This window comes from Astatotilapia calliptera, chromosome 6 (genome assembly GCF_964374335.1).
Source record: "Astatotilapia calliptera chromosome 6, fAstCal68.1, whole genome shotgun sequence".
NCBI lineage: Eukaryota > Metazoa > Chordata > Actinopteri > Cichliformes > Cichlidae > Astatotilapia > Astatotilapia calliptera.
The window spans coordinates 23,069,425-23,088,286 of NC_137427.1; the positions used below are offsets into that span (position 1 = coordinate 23,069,425).

The 18,862-nt window shown below is 38.2% G+C and overlaps 2 protein-coding genes and 1 long non-coding RNA gene across 4 annotated transcripts; all 3 read right to left on the reverse strand.

Moving 5' to 3' along the window:
- Positions 1 to 5,081: 5,081 nt before the first annotated feature.
- Positions 5,082 to 7,838, reverse strand: LOC113023449 (uncharacterized). The gene is made up of 3 exons (XR_013909699.1): positions 6,916 to 7,838; positions 6,736 to 6,795; positions 5,082 to 6,550 (listed from the first exon to the last, which is right to left on the reverse strand). It is a non-coding gene; the product is annotated as an uncharacterized LOC113023449 (long non-coding RNA).
- A 4,418-nt stretch (positions 7,839 to 12,256) lies between these two features.
- On the reverse strand, positions 12,257 to 15,224 carry odam (odontogenic, ameloblast associated). Of its 2 annotated transcripts, none has more exons than XM_026169318.2 (10): positions 15,086 to 15,224; positions 14,918 to 14,983; positions 14,795 to 14,830; positions 14,660 to 14,707; positions 14,261 to 14,509; positions 14,075 to 14,131; positions 13,861 to 13,983; positions 12,772 to 12,801; positions 12,576 to 12,659; positions 12,257 to 12,433 (listed from the first exon to the last, which is right to left on the reverse strand). In XM_026169318.2, exons 2-10 carry the CDS (start codon positions 14,975 to 14,977, stop codon positions 12,398 to 12,400), a joined length of 723 nt encoding a protein of 240 aa, XP_026025103.1. In that variant the 5' UTR covers positions 14,978 to 14,983; positions 15,086 to 15,224; the 3' UTR covers positions 12,257 to 12,397. The 2 variants fall into 2 exon arrangements, with proteins under 2 accessions (XP_026025103.1, XP_026025102.1); XM_026169317.2 differs by having other exon boundaries at positions 12,772 to 12,804; positions 15,086 to 15,215.
- A 1,270-nt stretch (positions 15,225 to 16,494) lies between these two features.
- Positions 16,495 to 17,634, reverse strand: scpp9 (secretory calcium-binding phosphoprotein 9). The gene is made up of 6 exons (XM_080302582.1): positions 17,434 to 17,634; positions 17,257 to 17,340; positions 17,110 to 17,175; positions 16,971 to 17,036; positions 16,834 to 16,884; positions 16,495 to 16,724 (listed from the first exon to the last, which is right to left on the reverse strand). The coding sequence occupies exons 1-6, from the start codon at positions 17,590 to 17,592 to the stop codon at positions 16,665 to 16,667; spliced, it is 486 nt and encodes a 161-aa protein (XP_080158708.1). The 5' UTR covers positions 17,593 to 17,634; the 3' UTR covers positions 16,495 to 16,664.
- Between the last annotated feature and the right edge of the window lie 1,228 nt (positions 17,635 to 18,862).

Genomic DNA, 18,862 nt, shown 5'->3' on the forward strand with positions numbered 1-18,862 from the left:
GCGTCTTAACCTGCAATCGGAGTTCAGTCTCCTGTCGACCCATGATGCAGAGCAATTGTTATTACGGTCCCGTGGCAACTATTATGAACATGGTGATAAAGCCTCTCGTCTGTTAGCCCACCAGCTACGTCACCAATCGGCATCTCGCCAAATATTGCAAATTAGAAATGAATCGGGAACTTTGACTTCTGATCCAACGGAAATCAACTCAATTTTGAAGTCATTTTATAGTTCTCTGTATACATCAGAGTTCCCCTCTAATTCTATAGATATGAACCAGTTTCTTAACAAATTGGATACCCCTACAATTACAACCTCAACAGCAGCAGAAATAGATGCACCACTCACTTTGGATGAGGTTATATCATCAATCACATCCTTACAGTCTGGAAAGTCCCCTGGTCCTGATGGGTTCCCAGCCGAATTTTATAAAAAATTCCACTTAAAACTGGCCCCTCTGCTGCTGTCGGTTTTTGAGGAGTCTCTGAAATGCGGCTCTCTCCCTCAGACACTAAGACAGGCTTCTGTCTCATTACTGCATAAAGAAGGAAAGGATCCTACCTGTTGTGGCTCTTATCGACCAATAAGCCTTCTTAATGTAGACTTTAAAATCTTATCCAAACTGCTAGCAACCCGTTTGGAAAGAGTTCTCCCTTCTATTATATCAGACGAACAGACAGGCTTTATTAAAGGAAGACATTCCTTTTTTAATATATGGTCCCTTCTTAATATAATATATTCCAGAAATCATAGTACCGTCCCTGAGGTGGTGATTTCATTGGATGCTGAAAAAGCATTTGATCGAGTGGAATGGGAGTATCTTTTTGCAGTCTTGAGGAAATTTGGTTTTGGTGACAGTTTTATATCTTGGATTCATCTTTTATATACTACGCCACTGCCATCTGTTTGTACTAATAATGTGAATTCTGAGTATTTTACTCTATCACGTGGTACACGTCAAGGCTGCCCACTCTCACCTTTACTTTTTACTTTAGCAATAAAGCCTCTTTCTGTGACTCTCAGAACCTCGCCTCTGTTTCAAGGGGTTATTCGTGGTGGTACGGAATATAGGGTTGCTCTGTATGCAGATGACTTATTACTATATGTTACAAATCCAACAATTTATTTACCCTCTATAATGGAAATACTTGTGAGTTTTGGCTCTTTCTCTGGGTACAAGATTAATATACAAAAAAGTGAATGTTTTCCTATAAACCCAGTTGCAAAGGAGCTTAGACAGACAGATTTTAATTTCCATTTAGCTTTCTCAGGTTTTAGATATCTAGGAGTGCATATTACCAGTTCATTTAAAGCTTTGCGAACAGCTAATCTTAACCCTTTGCTGACCTATGTCAGGTTGGCTTTTCAAAGGTGGGCAAATCTTCCTGTGTCACTTCTTGGCAGGATTAATATTATAAAAATGAATATTCTACCTAAATTCCTCTACCTTTTTCAGTGTATCCCATTGTTTCTACCTAAGTCCTTTTTCAAATCTGTGAATCGAATGATTTCATCATTTATATGGGCAAATAAGACCCCCAGGATTAGTATGACCTCACTACAACAGGGTAAGCTCAGTGGGGGTCTTGCTTTGCCCAACTTGATGTTTTATTATTGGGCAGCCAACATTCAGAAGTATACCTATTGGCTGAATGATCCTCAAGCTACTTGGTGTTGCCTTGAGGCTCAATCATGTTTCTCTTCCTCACTCCCAGCACTATTATTTTCATCCCTTCCGGTTTCCCTGTTACGATTCACAGACAACCCTGTTCTAATTGGCTCTCTAAGAGACACTCGGACTGGCGGCTGCCTCGGGTCTCTCCTCCTGCCTCCCCTTCCCTCATCCACGTGCTGGCCTCTGTGGAAGCTCCGCCATAGCCACCACCAAACAACTGAGTTATTTTTACACATCGACCTGCATCTGGCCAATCCACCACCTCTTATTGTTCATGCCCTTACAAAAAAAAAATAAAAATAAGTCACCGGGCATATGCCCGGTATGCCCGATGGCCAGTCCAGCTATGTTAACCTGCAACCAAATCTGCAGCTCCATACAGCAATGTTACGACTTAGATTATATCTTATAACTCATAACTCTTATGTTAGCTGCCCTCAGTAGCATACTGTCTGAAATATTCGACGGCTGCAATAATTCTTTAAGTGTTATTTTTTCCTTGGTATTCTAATTTCACCGAAGTTTACTAAACTCAACAAACTTAATATTACTTACCGGGACATTTATTCTGTCCTCATTTTCTTTCACCGAAAAATTGTTTCCTGCAGTGCCGTCTTTCGTGCTTGGCTCTCCTACCTTTGCTAACGTGATGCACGTAGCGCAGAAGCCGATGCTGCATTCACTTACACTCGGATATCTCAGCTTCACCGTGAAAACATAATCGGACATTTGATATTTGATTGAATTTTATTGTTTTGCCTTTGGGGTGGCACCTGGGGTGGCCAGTCTGGTTGGGGGGGTGGCCTGTGCCCCCCCAGGCCACCCCGCTGGACACGCCACTGCTCACACCCACAAACTACACCCTTTTTGGCTCCTACCTCAAAGCACACTGTGCGCTGTCGATTTTACGTGCTGCACAATAATGTTTAATATTTAGTATTTACTGTTATATTCCCATATATCATTGTGATGTTGTTTATTATATTGCTCTTTTTTTTTCTTCCGCTTTTTTTCTTTTTTCTTTCTCAACAGGTGATCCAGGTGATTGCTATATGTATTTTTTTGTCTGCTTATTTTGTTGGTTTTTGTTTTTTGCCCTTTATCCCCGTCCCTCTTCCCCGCTGTTTTTCTTTCCCTCTTTCTTTCTCCCCTTTCTTTTCCCCAGTCAAGTCTGTCCCATATTTAGCAAGTGAAAATAAAATAAACAATAAAAGGTGAATCAAATAGACCAGTAGTTCCCAAACATTTTTTGCTGGGCCCCCCTTTGTTTTACAAGAAAAATGATTGCGCCCCCCCGCGTGCACGAACACACGCAGTTACTGTCCCTCCATTTACAAAGGCAGAGGCGTCACGATGTGATTATTTTACGTGTAGTTGTTTTTTTTCCCTGTATAATAATATTCAACATTGCTATCAATACATTTTTCAAAAAATGCCTCTCTGTGCAAAATAGGTTTAAAAACATAAACAGCTGTGGGATGCTGTTTGTCCGTGATTTGAACCGAGGGAACGAATCGTGGCAGGATCAGCCTGATATTATTTGGATCCCACTGTAACTTTATTGTATAAAGTATAGTAGGGGAGACCGGGGATAGTTGTAACATTTTTGACATTTCTGTCTGTAAATTGGAGCTCTTTTAAGGTAGTGGATTCAAAATGTAATGCAAAGTATTTACATGTCTCTGCTATTAAATAGTGCAGCTATTTTCTCTGCAGCACAATTACCCATTGCATGGTATGGTCTCAAACACAAAGAGTGAAATGTTACAATTAACCCCATAGTCTGGGTTAGTTGTAACATATCCTGGGGTGAAATGTAACACAATGAAATAAGGGTACTGACAAAATATTAACATGTAATCTTTGTTTATTCAACACATGAATGCACTTAGAGCCATTTATGTAGCTGTGTGTGTGTGTGACAGAATGCCGAAATCTAACTTTTGAACATATTCCAACCCCCCAAAAAAGACAAATTATGGAATTTTCTGCAACTGAATATTTCATTAATTTTGGTTGGTCTTCCTGGAGTTTGGCCTCATTGGCTCAGTGGGCATTATAACCTACAACTCTTGCACCAATTTTGAACATAACAATGAAGCTGAAAAAATGTAGTTGTTCACCAGCATCGCAATTCCATTACTTTTTATCATGGTTTACCTTGGTGTGGTTTGCAAAGTGCTTCAGAAAGATGAGGAAATCTGTTTCTTGCACCCATCCTGACTTATTTCCACTACCAGTACTTCCTACTGGTCCATCTCTGACACAGAGGTCTGCATAATGTATGTGTGGGAACACAAACAGTGGAGGAATTGTGTTGCCAACGGCATTAACCGCATATACAAAAGCGACCAGTGAACCTCTCTCTGCTGATGTCGTTGCTATTAGAAATTGAAATAAAGTAGAAAATCTTACTTTTTGGCATACAAATTACTTTTTTCGTGTTAAATTGTCTGTGTTTGACGAAATGTGCTGATTTTTCACATGTGATAGCAGAACTGAATTGGGCATGCACAGGATGAGTCACATCATTTGAAACTTAGCCCTGATTGGAGAAATTGAAAGTGTTACAACTGACCCACGTTACAACTATCCCCGGTCTCCCCTATAGTATGTATATCTCCAAAATGTCAGGAGCAGAGATGGGCAGTAACGCGTTACTTGTAACGCGTTACTGTAATCTGATTACTTTTTTCAAGTAACGAGTAAAGTAAGGGATTACTATTGCAAAAACGGTAATTAGATTACCGTTACTTCCCGTAGGAACGCTGCGTTACTGCGTTACTAAAACCGTGATTTCTTTGCGAGAATGTCTCACGACAGTGACAACAGCTGTGTGCAGATCAACAATGGATCACATATCGATTGTGGGAGAGAGTATGAGCGTGCAGCATTTAAAGCGTGGAAGTACTGACCTTACTTTGAGTTTGATTCCATAAAAAGTGACAAAAACATTAGCGTCCATCGTGCGTGGGAAGAAAACTTCTTTTTACAGCGAAAAAAACCCCTAAACTTCCAAGCAAGCACCGAGTGCGCAACGACGTAATGCACAACTGACCGCGGCACACCTGCACCAGGGTAAACCTCCGCCTACCCCTAGTCCTGCTTTACAGGTGAAAATAGAGCAACAAGACCGCTGAGTCTTTGACTTTATTTTTTTTCTGCTGCGTTTTACTTGCATCTATTTGAAAGAGTGAGTGTAAACACAAAAAATATTTTATTTTATGTGCTGGAATGTGTAGAAAATAGGTTTAAATGTTAAACTAATTTATTCAAGTCAGAGAATGTTGCATATAATTAAATTTTTGCTTGATGCATAGAGTTAAAAGATTAAAACTGATAAAACAAGTTAAAAAAAAGAGACTTTTCCATTTGATTACATTTTGTATGATGGATTATGCAGAAAAAGTAGAATTGGGCTGAAAGATCTATCGCTTTATCACCTATTCAGGTTGTAAATCGTGTTTTTAAAAAGTAACTAAGTAACTAAGTAATTAATTACTTTTGAAAATAAGTAATCAGTAAAGTAACGGGATTACTTTTTTGGGGAAGTAATCAGTAATTAGTTACTGATTACTTTTTTCAAGTAACTTGACCAACACTGGTCAGGAGTAGTTAGTCATTACAAGAAGTGTTTGTGAACTAAAAATCACGAATGTGGGATCCTGTTTGTCCGTGATTTAAACAGCCCAGTGCGTGCTCCCGACGAAGGGAAAAGCAATTCTGCAGGGAGACCTACTTCGGCACTTGTGCAGGTGAAGCCAAAGGGAAGATATGCTATAACATATTTTCTAGTCTTTGGTTTAGAATGAAGTTGGTTTGGAAACATATTCAGCTATGCTTCATCTCCTGTTTGCGTTTCTGTAGGCGCCCGTGCTAGCAGTGTCCAAGCGTTTTGCCCCCTAGGGGGCGGGCCCCACACTTTGGGAAGGTCTGAAATAGACCATTACGGCAAGGCTGGGATGGTCCATTTGGTAAAGTAAATCCGTTGGGCATCTTTCTTTGCCTTTAGACAATAATTCTGATGGCAAAAGAGCCAAACGGGACAAGCAAAAAAAAAAAAACAACAAAAAAAAAACGCATTAGTGTGGATGTAGCCTTAGCCATCTCCTTTCGATGTGGATGGTAGCTACTTTTGGAGTGAGTAAATTTCCACCACTCCACATGTAGGTGATTTAAAATGTTATCTGAATCTGAAATCTTAATCTTAAACTCTTTCCAGTATATAAACGGTCTTAAATAACGAGGCATACTGACAGGCTATCACTTTTATGTCCTAACTTGCCCCTTGACCCGCCGTTGCTAAACTGTTTGACTATGAATGTTCCTACTGAAAAAAACCCACCAGGAATATTACTTTCAAGTTAATGCTACCAACCTCGGCAGCAGCTTCTAAATATTAGGGAAGCACAGTCTACCCAATTTTAGAAAACTTAAGAAAGTTTATTATGTAATATCGTTGATGTACCATAATTTAAACTCTATTTTAGATCAACAGTGTTCATTAGTAAACACCTAAATAGCTGCTCACATCACATGTGATGTGAACTCTTTATTGAAAGGGGAATATAATGGTTAGCTGAGGGACTTACATTTCTTACAAACAGAAAAACACACATTTTCTATTCATAAATTTTATTTGGTAGACACTGCTATCTTTTCTCATTAAAATATCACAAATTGACAGTTGCACTGCATGCTAACTTTCATTCAATAGTTAAATGCCAGTTTTTAACCAGTTACAGCCGGACGAGGGGTGGGTGCAGCTGTTGTAGTGGTTGGAGCTCTAGTAGTGGTTGTTGCTAGGCTGGCAAGTAGTAATTGTATGAGTAGCTGCAGCTGTTGATTGTTTAACTGTGGCAGTTGATTGGCTTCCTGAAAAACCACAAATAAAAATATTTATTATCAAATGCAGAGAAACGTTACATCTGTAAAACTAAAAACTTAGATATTTAGGAGGCAATAATCCACAATGTAATTCAAATCACAGTACTCTGACTTGTGCATCAAAAATCATTTGCCATTTTGTAATGGAAAAAAAAAATAAGAAAAGCACTCACCCCTGACCCAGAGTAAGATTCAGAGCTTGAGCGCACAAGTCTTTTGCGCGCCATACCCATCTGTAGACAATGATCAAGTTCAATACTGCCTTCATTTTATTGTATTACAGTATTATTAATGGTATCTGAATGCATAAGTGCAAATAAATACGTAAAAATATGTGATAATGTCAGACTTACAGGTTGAGTCAAAGTGAGGCTCAGGAGGCATCCAAGCACAAATGCTACCTTCAGCATGGTTTCAGTGATCGTACCTGTTGAAATAAAAATGGTAATAAAGATTTAATCAAATCAAATAAGTTAATTAAACAATTACAATTCCACAGTTAATCCTATCCTGGCAAAGAAAAATTTGACAACAAAGACTCATGTAATTACGTCTAGTCCACTGCTTGCAGCAGTCAGTCTCAGAGTGAAGGAAGTTGTTGTAGTGATATTCGGAAAGTTGAGCTCTTCTTATATACAGCTACCAGAGCACTTTTGTTAAGAAATGTCCCAAGGTGTAACTAATGATTAGAGCCAGAAACCACATAATAATCTTGTCAGCACCCAGACAGGGTAAACAAAAAGAAAAAAAAACAAAACACTATGCCATATGAATTATAACTGGATCAGATTATTAGGAACCAAACTGTCAGTCAGTAATTAAACAACACACCCTGAAATTGTTCAAGTTTGTGCTCAAATATTGCACTGAAAATGAAGAAAAGCACAGAGTAATCTACTGCCAAACTGTATTCAGAGGTTGTTTGAAATTAGAGCGGTACAGTATGGACTCAAGCATGTTTAAAAAGGTATGCTGTGAATTAAAATCTTCTCTTCTTGTTCAGTATGTAAATGAAAAAAAAAAAACAATTGCGATAGTAAACAATCAGAAAACTTTAATCCCTAAGGAAATTATGAAATTAAACTGAAATATGATAGTTATTGCTTAAGAGACAATACTTTTTGTCTTTATTTGTTGAGAACATGATGTGAAAATGTGAAAAGGTGTAATATATTAAAGGTCATTCATTAAGACTGGTACTTTTTACTAAGTTATTCTTGTTGTTGTTTTTTAAATATCATCATTAAAATTATCATGTGAATATGTTGCACTTATTTTATATTCACCTGCATCAGAATAATGCATTTTCTTAGACTGAAATATGAACATAATGGAAAGATTACAGGATTTCAGGAAATTAATTGCCGTTATGAATCAAGCTAGTCAATCAAGTTTAAACAGTAAACCTACTTAGGTATTAGCAAACACCTTGTCAAACTGTAGTCATAACTAAAACCACAGAGAAGACAATGGTAAGGCATTAAGTCCAAAATAGCAATTATTGTTTTACTGCAAGAGGGGCTGTTGGAATCATTAGGAAATATGTGTTTCTTAATTTGTCTGATACAAGTATCAACACATGATATCACCAGATTGGCTTAAAAAATATTTTTGTATTTTACTTTACTTGTTCTCATGTCTTTATTAAGCTTTTGCTTGTGCTCAATATTAAAGAATATATTAGATAATTAATGTTGCACTGGATATGCTGAAGATTGCAACAGTATGTTAAATTGTATTCATTATATTAGTTGATTTCACTTACCGTATTTTTCAGACCATAAGGCACACCGGCTTATAAGGCGTGCTGTCAATGAATGGGTCTGTTTTATACATAAGGCGTACCGGATTATAAGGTGCATTAAGCGAAACAAAACAGTCAGGTAAGTCAAACTTTACTCAACTCATTCTTCTTGCTTTCTCCATTTCTGTACCATTGATTCATTAATGTTGAATTCTCTCACAGCTGCTCTATTCCCATGTTGTTGTAGTATATTAATGACTAACCCCGTATTGTGGATGGATTATCTCAGTTGTTCTCCTGACTGAAGTTTGGTCCATTTACAGCAGCGGTCCACAACCTTTTTTGCACCACGGACTGGTTTATGTCCAACAAGACTTTCATGAACTGGCCTTTAAGGTGTTGCAGCTAAATACAACAAAATAAAACCAGTACCAGCTAGTCCAACTTAGTAACCCCACAAACATCACTGCTGTTTAGTTTTCTCTCTTCATTTATGTTGGAAGTGATAGCAGAGCAGTACGTTTGAATTTTTTCAGAAATCTCTCAGTCAGAACATGCTATATTATGTTTGGGTGGAAACTAGCAAGCTAACTTTCTGCTAACTTCTAGCTCCGTTAATTTAATAAATTCTGTTTTCATGGACACCTGGATGTTAAACTTAATTGTTACACCTGGTTAAGCAACAATGCTGATCATGATATTAAAGATGAAATAATTTAGACAGTTTTTAACTCTCAGTGGAGCTGCAGTGCTCGTTTGACTTTGGGACCTGAAGAAGGCAGAGTTTTGGACCCAGATTACTCTGCGAGGCTCCTGACTACGGTAGCCGTAATGCTCCAACAATCCACCAAGTTGTGCGACTTTGTAGCAAGGTCAGTAAGCACAACCAGAATTCATACATAAGGCACATCGATGTCGATTTTTGAGTCAGTGAAGGTTCTCAGTCATCCAGGACATCGTAGTCCAAGGAGCTTGGAACGAAAAGTGTCTGGACTTCTTTAAGTTGCTTGAAGACGTTTTACCTCTAATCCAAGAAGCTTCTTTAGTTTTAGGGTCAAATGGTGGAGAGCCCCAGATTTAAGCCCTGTGGGAGTGTCCCCCTGTTCGGTCTGCACTCGCAGGCCTCGCTGACTCAGAGACTTATCCCCATGAATGAAGCAAGACACTCAGAGCTTAGTCCATTTTAACTTCCAAGAGAAGCCGGTCCGGTCAGGATCCAGAACTTCAAGCTCCGCACCTGAGCTCAGCCCAGCGTCCCCTAGCAGCCTTTTATTCAGTGACAACAGCTACAGAAACACCCCATTGTAAAACCCATATGGTGTGTTGTAAAAGTTGCGAGCATGTGAGTGAATGTGTATGTGTGTGCGTGTGTATGTGTGTGTGTCTCTGTATACGTGACTTCCTGGTTAGAAATGTTTAACAACATCTCTAGTCATAAAAAAGGGTCATCTCTATCCTATAGAGCAACTTCGAGATGTGGTGGAATGGAAGATTCACATCACTGATGTGCAACCAAATGTGCGGTAATTTTGTGATGCTATCATGGCAGTGTGGACTAAATACTCTCAGGAATATTTCCAGCACTGTGTGGAATCTGCACCGTAAAGATTTAAAGCAGTTGTGAAGACAAAGGTAGGTCCAATTCATTACTAGGAAGCAATACCTAATAATGTATATTGTCCTTCACTTTAATTTTTTCTAAAACATATTAATGTTATATTGGGCTGTTACATTTTAATTGTTGGTGCAGTGCTGTCAAAGAAATGCATTATTTAAAAAAAACTAATTTAACTTTTGGTTGTTTTTGTGGCGTCATCTTTAATGAGAGTCTTCTTAGTAAAAATACTCATACTCCTCTATGGGGAAACTTTGCCCCCTCCCCTTTCATCCGTCCTCCTGGCTTCAGAAAATAAATAAATCAGCATTACCAGGATAAACTGATCCTGGTTCATCCAGTTTATTGTGCATATTTTCTAGGACATACAGAGAACAGGCACCAGGAACCCTAAATCCAATGTAAGGTCTTCACAGCTACCTGATAGCTTGATAGTCTTATTAAGAGAAGTAGAAAATACTTCTAGTGTCTGATTCATCAACAGTATGGTGAAAAAAGACCTCACATAGCCCACAGAAAGGCTACATCTGTCAATCTGTGGAACCAGCAATGAATACAGGAAGTCTGGATCGGCTCTTTGTTGAAAAAGTCCAGTCTTTGATAATATGAGTATTACCCAGTAGTGCAGAGCTTGGATGAGGACGATGGGTGAGGGGACTCACCCAGTTCTAACTGCCTCTATCCTCAGGATGTCTACCCTGCCTTTTGTACTTTAATACAACTTATTAGTAATTCCATCACATATGAATGTTCAGTCATATATGAATTCATTTCCCTTGATGTTTCATTCATTTTATAACATTTTACTTCAATTGTCTCAATCTGAGAGGAACATCCATTTATAACATGATACCTTTTTAACTAATTTAAAAGAGTACTTTTCCTCACTTTTTCTCTTCAAACCTCTGTGTTTATTAATCACAATAGCATTAGCTGTAGCTGTATGTCTTAGTGAGGCTTTAGTCTAGTTAATGTTATCACCATGCTTCCTTGTATAGTTGTAATTTCCAGTTTCCCATGTAAGTCTGTTTTGTCCTGACTTTTAGTTATGCCCATGCCTCATCCTCCTTATGTTCCATTCCTTTCCATCTCCCCAGTCTGTCGTGAGTTTCATGTCTGTGTTTTTTTTCATGTCCTATTGTCAAGCTCATGTTGTCACAGTCTTCATCTCATTATGTTTCTTGGTTTATTTTAAGCAGTCTCATGTTTCCATGTTCAGTGTATTTAGTTTTGCTTCCCCTGTGCCGTCATGTTCATTTGTGTCAACTGTGTTCCCCAGGTGTTCCACTTTCCTCATTACCTTTTTGTGTATTTAGGTCCTCTGTTTCCTTTTGTTCAGTGTTGGGTCATTTGTTTATCTCGTCTCATGGCTATAGATTTTATGTCACTTCAGGTCTCAGGTTTTTCATGCTCCTGTTATGGTTTCCTCACGTCTTTGTTTTTGCATGCTCCTGTTCAGATTTATGTTCATGTTCATGTCTAGTTCTAACTGTTCCCATTTTAGGTTATCATTTATTCTTTGCCTCTGTTTGTCTTTGCCTTAGTTTTTGTTTTTTTCCTCTACCTCTAGCTTATTTTATTCAATTATACGTGTCAAAATCAGACATTCTCTGAATGTTTCCTAAGTCATTTTGACCGAACACTAATAGCCTCAGACAAGATCTGGGCTGTGTGCCATGTTTGGATTCCCCACTGGTTCAAACAATCCCAGCCCAGAAACACACACACAGAAAAAAACAGTAAAAGGCCAGAAAGTCAGGTGTTAGAAACATTTCACTACTCAAACTGCATTTCTCATTAATCACATTAATCAGACTTACATTTTTATATATTTGATCAAGAATATAGACTATTTACATTTTGCAAAAGCACATAGATAAACTCTGTGATCGCACTCTTTAGTCATTTTGTACCTAAAAGGCTAGTTGATAAGTCCTTTCTCAGATGTAATGAAAGGTAAACCACAGCACTTCACTGTCTTGCGATCCCACCTTTCTCGACACCCCATAATGGTCCTAGTTGGATAAGCCATGGTGAAAATGGATAGATGGCATCTCACTGAATTAGTTCTCTTGTTCTCATGCTGCCATTCACCAAGGCTTTCTGTTACAATGTGCATCTTATCAAACAATTTTGCTATCTTAGACCTTAGAACAGAACCTGACTCAGAATTTACTGACTAATATTAACTATGTTGCTTGTTTTGCATTTTCCTTACAAAAAAGTTTGATTGTTAACTTTTTTAAAATCTTTGTTATTTGTGATATATTCAGAAAATTATTCCTGCAATTCAAGCTTTTATTTCTGTGTACAACAATGAACTTTCTGACACAAATTTATCTGACAAACGTCTTTATTTAACATGGTATGAAAGCACTGGGAAAAAAAAACAGTAGAATTTCTGCAAGTTTCAGTCAGGCTGTGGCCAAATACAGAGTATCTCATTTGTTGCCTAATGATCTTACGGCTGTGACATCTAAGGCTCAAACAGGAATGGGAAGTTAACCTGGCCCTAGAGAAATTAGAAAAAGGTATATTACTGAAAATCAAATTTCCTAAATGACATTAATGAAGGACTCTATGAATATGCAACATGCATTAATTCCTGTGCATGTGAAGCCTTTAAAGGGTCTGTACTTGTATAAAAATCATACCTCATCAACCCCAGGGCCAGATGCATCACCACGAGGATCAGGAGGAATTGTGGCAGACTCTTTCTTTGACCCCAGTGGCCATGTCTGTCACAGAGCAAAGTACAAACATGAAGCAGTTAAACAAAATGTCTTTTTCTTTTTCTTTTTTTGATTCTAATGTTTAATTTAGGTGAAATAAATAGCAGAGAACACTCACGTCTTCTGTCCGTGGCTTTGGCTTGGAAGCCTGCTGAAATTAGATGATAAGCATAAACATTAGATTACAAGCTTCAAAAATCATAGCAGAACATGCCATAAGCAGTAATTAAGTAGCAGCATTATTTTTTTTAAATACCCATTAAACTGTCCATGAATTATATGCATCATTTTCATAAAAGTAGCAGGAAATGAGCTCTGCCATGAAACAAAATAAACTTACATAAGTTGCACTGATAAATAATTACATGTGTGAGTTGTCACCCAGCACTGAAGTGCTGATGTGCCACTGCACTGGCAAGAATTCAGCAGTTATCTGCTAAGACAGACTGACAGTGTGGTCAGTATGCCAGACAGCAGTCATTGCATAACAGCTGATGTACCCACACAGTCATGATTCATCTGTAGCTATGTTATTATCATCAAGCCTTGCCTTTGACTCATCATTGTCTGTAGGTCTTAAACTTCAAAGTAGTACAGATGCTTGGAGCAGCATTTTCCATCATTTTGGTTTGTTTTACTAGCGGCTGTTTTTGCTGAATACATCTGTGCAAAGTCAGTAGAGTGAAAAGATGTGTTTGGTCTTATATCAGGTAAAAATGTTGGTCCAGTTTTCCCTAAGATGCTTATAGTAAGAGCAGAAACATTAGAATGTTTTAAGTACAAGTAGACACTGCAATCGTTGTACACGCTTAATATCTGCATGTCCTTTTCCAGAGAAATAGATAGATAGATAGATAGATAGATAGATAGATAGATAGATAGATAGATAGATAGATAGATAGATAGATAGATAGATAGATAGATAGATAGATAGATAGATAGATAGATAGATATTGTATTATTTAATGCTGTTGGTACTTTAACCTTTTCTCTACTGTCCTTACTGCCATGGAGCAACTGTGACCACATAACTTCTCCTGGTTTTAACAAAATATTATTATTATTAAATAATTAAATTATTATTATTAAAATATTATTCCTCAAAATGTAATTTTTCTTAAAAATGGGATTCCTTCAGTTTGTTTTTGATCATTTTACAAAAAGTGTGTGCCTTTCTGTACTCCAGCTTGTATTTATCATGTCTGACCTGCAGAGGGAGCTGTGGTCTCTGTGTCGTTCTTTCCAGGTTCTGCTGACCGTTGTTGGGCTGCAGCCTTGCATTATTCCTCTGCTGGGGATAGCCATAAGCTGGTACAAAGTAAGGGAAACCCTGTGGACGACAGAAACAATTTAAATCTCCACTGAGCATGTAAATAAATGTATTAACTCTTGCAAAGAGGGCAGGATGTTTGATTTCATACCTGAGGCCTATGAAACTGAGGAAATCTGTAAGATGGATACTGAAACTGTGGAAACAACTGAAAATAAAAGTTTAAAAGGAATGGTTAATTCCTCATTTTTAGACTGAAAATAAATTTCAGCACATCCAATCACATCACAAATCAATGATAAAAACAGAAATGTGTTTTTAGCCTGCCATATTCTACCTGCATAGGGTTTTGTGCCTGCTGAGGAATGTTAGGATTGTTGGGGTCCGGTTGAGGTCCAAGCTGCTCTTGTTGACCATTGGGGAAAAACATGGGTGTAAACTGGTTGCCCTGGTTGGGGACCAGTAGTTGGGGTCCCTGTGGACCAAAAGGGCCTGCCACTTGAGGGTTTAAGTTCACCACCTGTGGGGTAAGCAGCACCTCAGGCTGCTGCTGCTGCAGCACAAACTGGGGCAATATTGAAGAGCCCTGCAGAAAGAGTGTCTGCTCATGTCAACGTCAATGTTTTTGTTTGTTTTTTAATGCAGACATTTTAACATTTTACTGAAGAAGGCACAGAGTTAGTCAAGGCAACAAAGAGCTGCATGGTAATTGGCATCTCATAAGCACGATGCATACCTGTGCTTGTCCCATAGCTGCAAGAGCTAATGCATTCAGTCTCAGGATCTGAATATACAAGAAGAGCAGAATTATTATGACTAATGTTGTTTCTTTAGCTGCCCAACACATAGAAAGGCTTTAGAAGCTCATTACCTCATTGCTATTGCTCGCAATAATTCCAATCTGGACCTATTGTCAAAGGAACAGTTGTCAAAACATTAAATGTGATGTTTAACACAGCACTTTATGTAGATACACTATAAAGCTATAACTTACTGGCAGAGCAAAGCTAGTCCTAAACAGACAAATCAGCAGTAGAGCCGTGTGCAGCTTCATGATGTCCTGCAGTGTGTACAGACAAAAGTTTGCTGAGCATTATACAACCACATACATTTCACAAAGAATATGTCCACAGAAGCAATGAGCACCAAAAGCTCATCTTACCTTTCCAATGGTTCTGTGTCCTCTTTCTGCGTCTGCCTCCCGACCTTCTCTGCATCACGTTTAAATTCCTCCCATCTGAGCTGATATAGTCCAGCACCGACCCATCCAAACAATATGCGGTCAGTGTGACAGACATTTCTCATGGCAACAGACTCAGACACTTACAACACAGAGCAGGTAAGTGTGTAATTAGGTGTAAGTCATGTCTCTAAATACCATGACACGTTCTGTTTCAAGTTGTTAAAAAGAGTCCAAATAATCTCAGTTTAAAACTTTATGCAAATACAGAAATTACAAAATCACCAGAGCTGCATGTTGAGGTCATCACTGTAGCGTCCAGGTGTACTGTGTACATTCTTCACTTTGGTTCTGTGATCTCTTAAAGTAAGAAAAGCTTGTGTAAAATGTAACATTGCATTGCATAATTATTATAATTCCAAAAGGAACTTTTGCATGTCATGAGAAAAAAAAGAAAAGCAGAAAGTTTGAGCATATATTCAAACATTTGTCACATCCCACTCAGTCTGATGTTGGCATCTAATTGGTGAATCATTTATACTAATGGTTGAGTGTACTCAGTGTTATGTTCACCAGCTTTCGCTTACACCAGCCATTATACCAGCCTATTTATTTATACATTGTGCTCACTAATATTTTATTACAGTTAAAGAAGTCTTCAAATATGCCTGGTGCAATCTCACATGTTAAAGTGTCCTTGGGAAAGATTCAGAACCCCAAATTTCCCGTCATGGACCCATTTCTGTGTGCACAGAATAAAAGTGGGTGTGAATATCACTTGTTTTGTAAAGAATTATATTAAAGTGCGACATAATTGCAATCCAATCCATTTGCATGGTTCAAATGGCTCCATTTTATTCATTTGGTCACACCAGTGTGACTGTGAACAAACTTGCACAATCCTGAAAGTGAAGCAGCTTGCTTGAACTGAACCATCATCAGTTTTATGCGCACCTGTACATAATGCCAGTAACTAACACTTTTTTTATGCCACACCAGCACATCTTGTGTTCTAATTTCTGGGAATTTGCCGACATTGCAGAGACATAACTGTCCTGTATGTTTGTAAAGCTGAAAAGCTGTAGGAGGAGCTGTTTGAAAGAACTTCAGAACTGCATCATGTTTGCTGTATCATGTGTGTTCACTCATTCTCCTTGACTTCAGTATATCTGTATTATCTTTATCAATGGAATTAGTGGCAAGTGGGTTGGTAGTCATTTTTGTTTTTTTGATCTTTTTAAAAAATCTTATTTTATATTATTTTTGATAACATTTTATGGATGTCCGCTTCACTATCTATCTAGAGTTGTAGTTTTATGAAACATATATGTCCTTTAGATGGCAGCACAGATCCACTGATGGTCTATGGCATAAAACTCATACAAGACAAATTTTATTTAGAGTATGATTAATTTTATTAGAAAGTGAAGACACTGTAACAAACCACTTTAACAAAAGTAATCAATTTATGAATAATCACAGTAGTTTACTTTTATTGTTATAATATTCAATATTTCTTGTAGATTCAATTCAAAGCTAATGTTAGAGTAATGGTGTCAGCTTAAATATCCTTGTTGCAGGGTGCTGCTGTTGGTGATGCAGAAGGAGCGGAAGAAGGAATCTGAGAAAATAAGAGAAAAAAATAGTAATTTTTCTAGCAGAATATGGTTTTTACAAACTGTGAGTAACTTTTTAAAAAACTTTTTATGGTTTATTTTGCGCAGTCTCACCTGAGTGTCCACAGTACTCTTCACGGTGTTTTCCGCTTTTATAATCTGGCGCTGTGGAGTCACAGAGCAACATTTATCCAGTGTAGTTTTCATTCATATTGCACAGCCTTTGAGACAAAAGATTCATTGTTTCCTACCCTGAATCTTCCAAGAGGATCAGGCTGAACTGGAAGCTGCTGTGGAGCAGCACCAGCAGGGTTCCCCTAAACAAAAACAGGAAATGTTACATTTCTGCAAACAATAACCACTGACACACTGAAGGTAAAGGTTGATTACCATCGCAGGTTGCTGAGGAGCATTCATTGGTGCCATTTGGGGTACTCCCATGAAAGGAACCTGGTACTAGAGAAGCAAGACAGATGATGCTCTTAAACCTGCAACAAGTTGTGTTGTTAACACCACAACAGTAAGTGCCTCACTAACCGCATTGACTGCAGGGACAGCAGGGAAAGGGTACACATTGCCGACCTGAGCTGGAACGACAAAAGCAGGAACTCGAGGAACAAACTGTGAGAAGGAAAAATAAGTGTTACTTAGATTCACTGCAAAATATCGGTGAAAAGTCACATTGTCGCTCAAACTTAAATCCAGTGGACTGACCTGAGCAAACTGGGGCTGCCCTATAACGCCTGCTCCACCGCCAGCAACAATGGGTGGATTCAGACCACCAACCAGCATCCCGGGGTTTGCTCCATTTAAGAGTCCTCCATTTAAGAGTCCTCCATTTAAGAGTCCTCCATTCAACATCCCTGCATTCATAGCTGCCAGCAGCCTTGCAGTCTGCTTGGAGCAGGAAAAAGACTTATTGCCTGTGGCCTAATCTCGATTATTGTGCAAAGTATGCATACATCCATAGTCTGACTGTAACTTACCTTGCCTGCATTGACCTGAAATAAATTTAGATGAGATATACACATTAGTATAGATATATACACATATGGATAGATGGATAGATAGATTGACTACTCACATAGCTGAGGGTTGCTACAAATGCTGCGAAGAGAAAAAGCTTCATTTTGCACCTTGAATCGTGTAAAAACACACAGACCTTGTACGTTTTTGCTCTGGCTTCAACTGTTATGTGCCCAGAAAGCTGACAGTAACTCTCTGTTTCAAAGACGCCTTTTATCAGTCAAAGAGATTATTATGAGCCAATTAGAGAGGAGAACACTGCCTTATTCACATGCTATATTTGTCACCTGCGTGTCATGGGAAGTTGCAATATGGCATCTATGGTTTCTCTACAATACAAGATTTAAAGAAATGTAATGCAGCAAAGTCCCTGTTTTCAAAGAAACTTCAGCCAGTTGACACACTGACATTGTTCTTGATAGAGCTGAGTGACCACAAAAAAATAACGCAGTGATTCATTGTCGCGGGAAGGGTTTCTAGAGGCTTCTGGAAGCTGACTTAAACCCAGCATGGACCTCGTCAATGTTGTGGGTTGTGGTTACAAGAGGCAAACAACTGACATCATAGTCATCAAGAGCTTTTGTAGATCACACTGTAAAAAATATGTGCATGTGTGTGTTTGTGTTCAGGCTTTACCCATTAAGCCTGAACAACAGCATAATTGCCAGAAAATTCTAATTGTTTCTTAAACTAGAGTGTTTATTGAACCTTCTTTTTATTTTGAAAGAAATAAAATATCAATTTGCATGTATGAGTTTTAATTTGTATCATTTTTTGCTGCGTCCAGCATTTTTGTGCAATTTGTTGGTCACAGTTGATGTGTTTTAAACAAAAAGAAGTACAAATTTGGGTTTAGGGATTGTGTTTTTTAAATCACGCTGATGATGTAGAGGTATCAGAACCACATGTATCTAAAAGAATACGTTATAGTGTTAAATTTAATCGAACATTTCACCTTTACTGTGTCAAGCTGCATGCAGACTGTTTATGAGAAGATGTTTGTGAAAACACCCGGGCATAAATGGCATCTTGTGATTTGATTCATGTCTAGAGGTATAAATGGCATGTTGCCTGCTGCTGTTTTATAATTAAAAGTTAAAATAAGTGCCTCAGACAT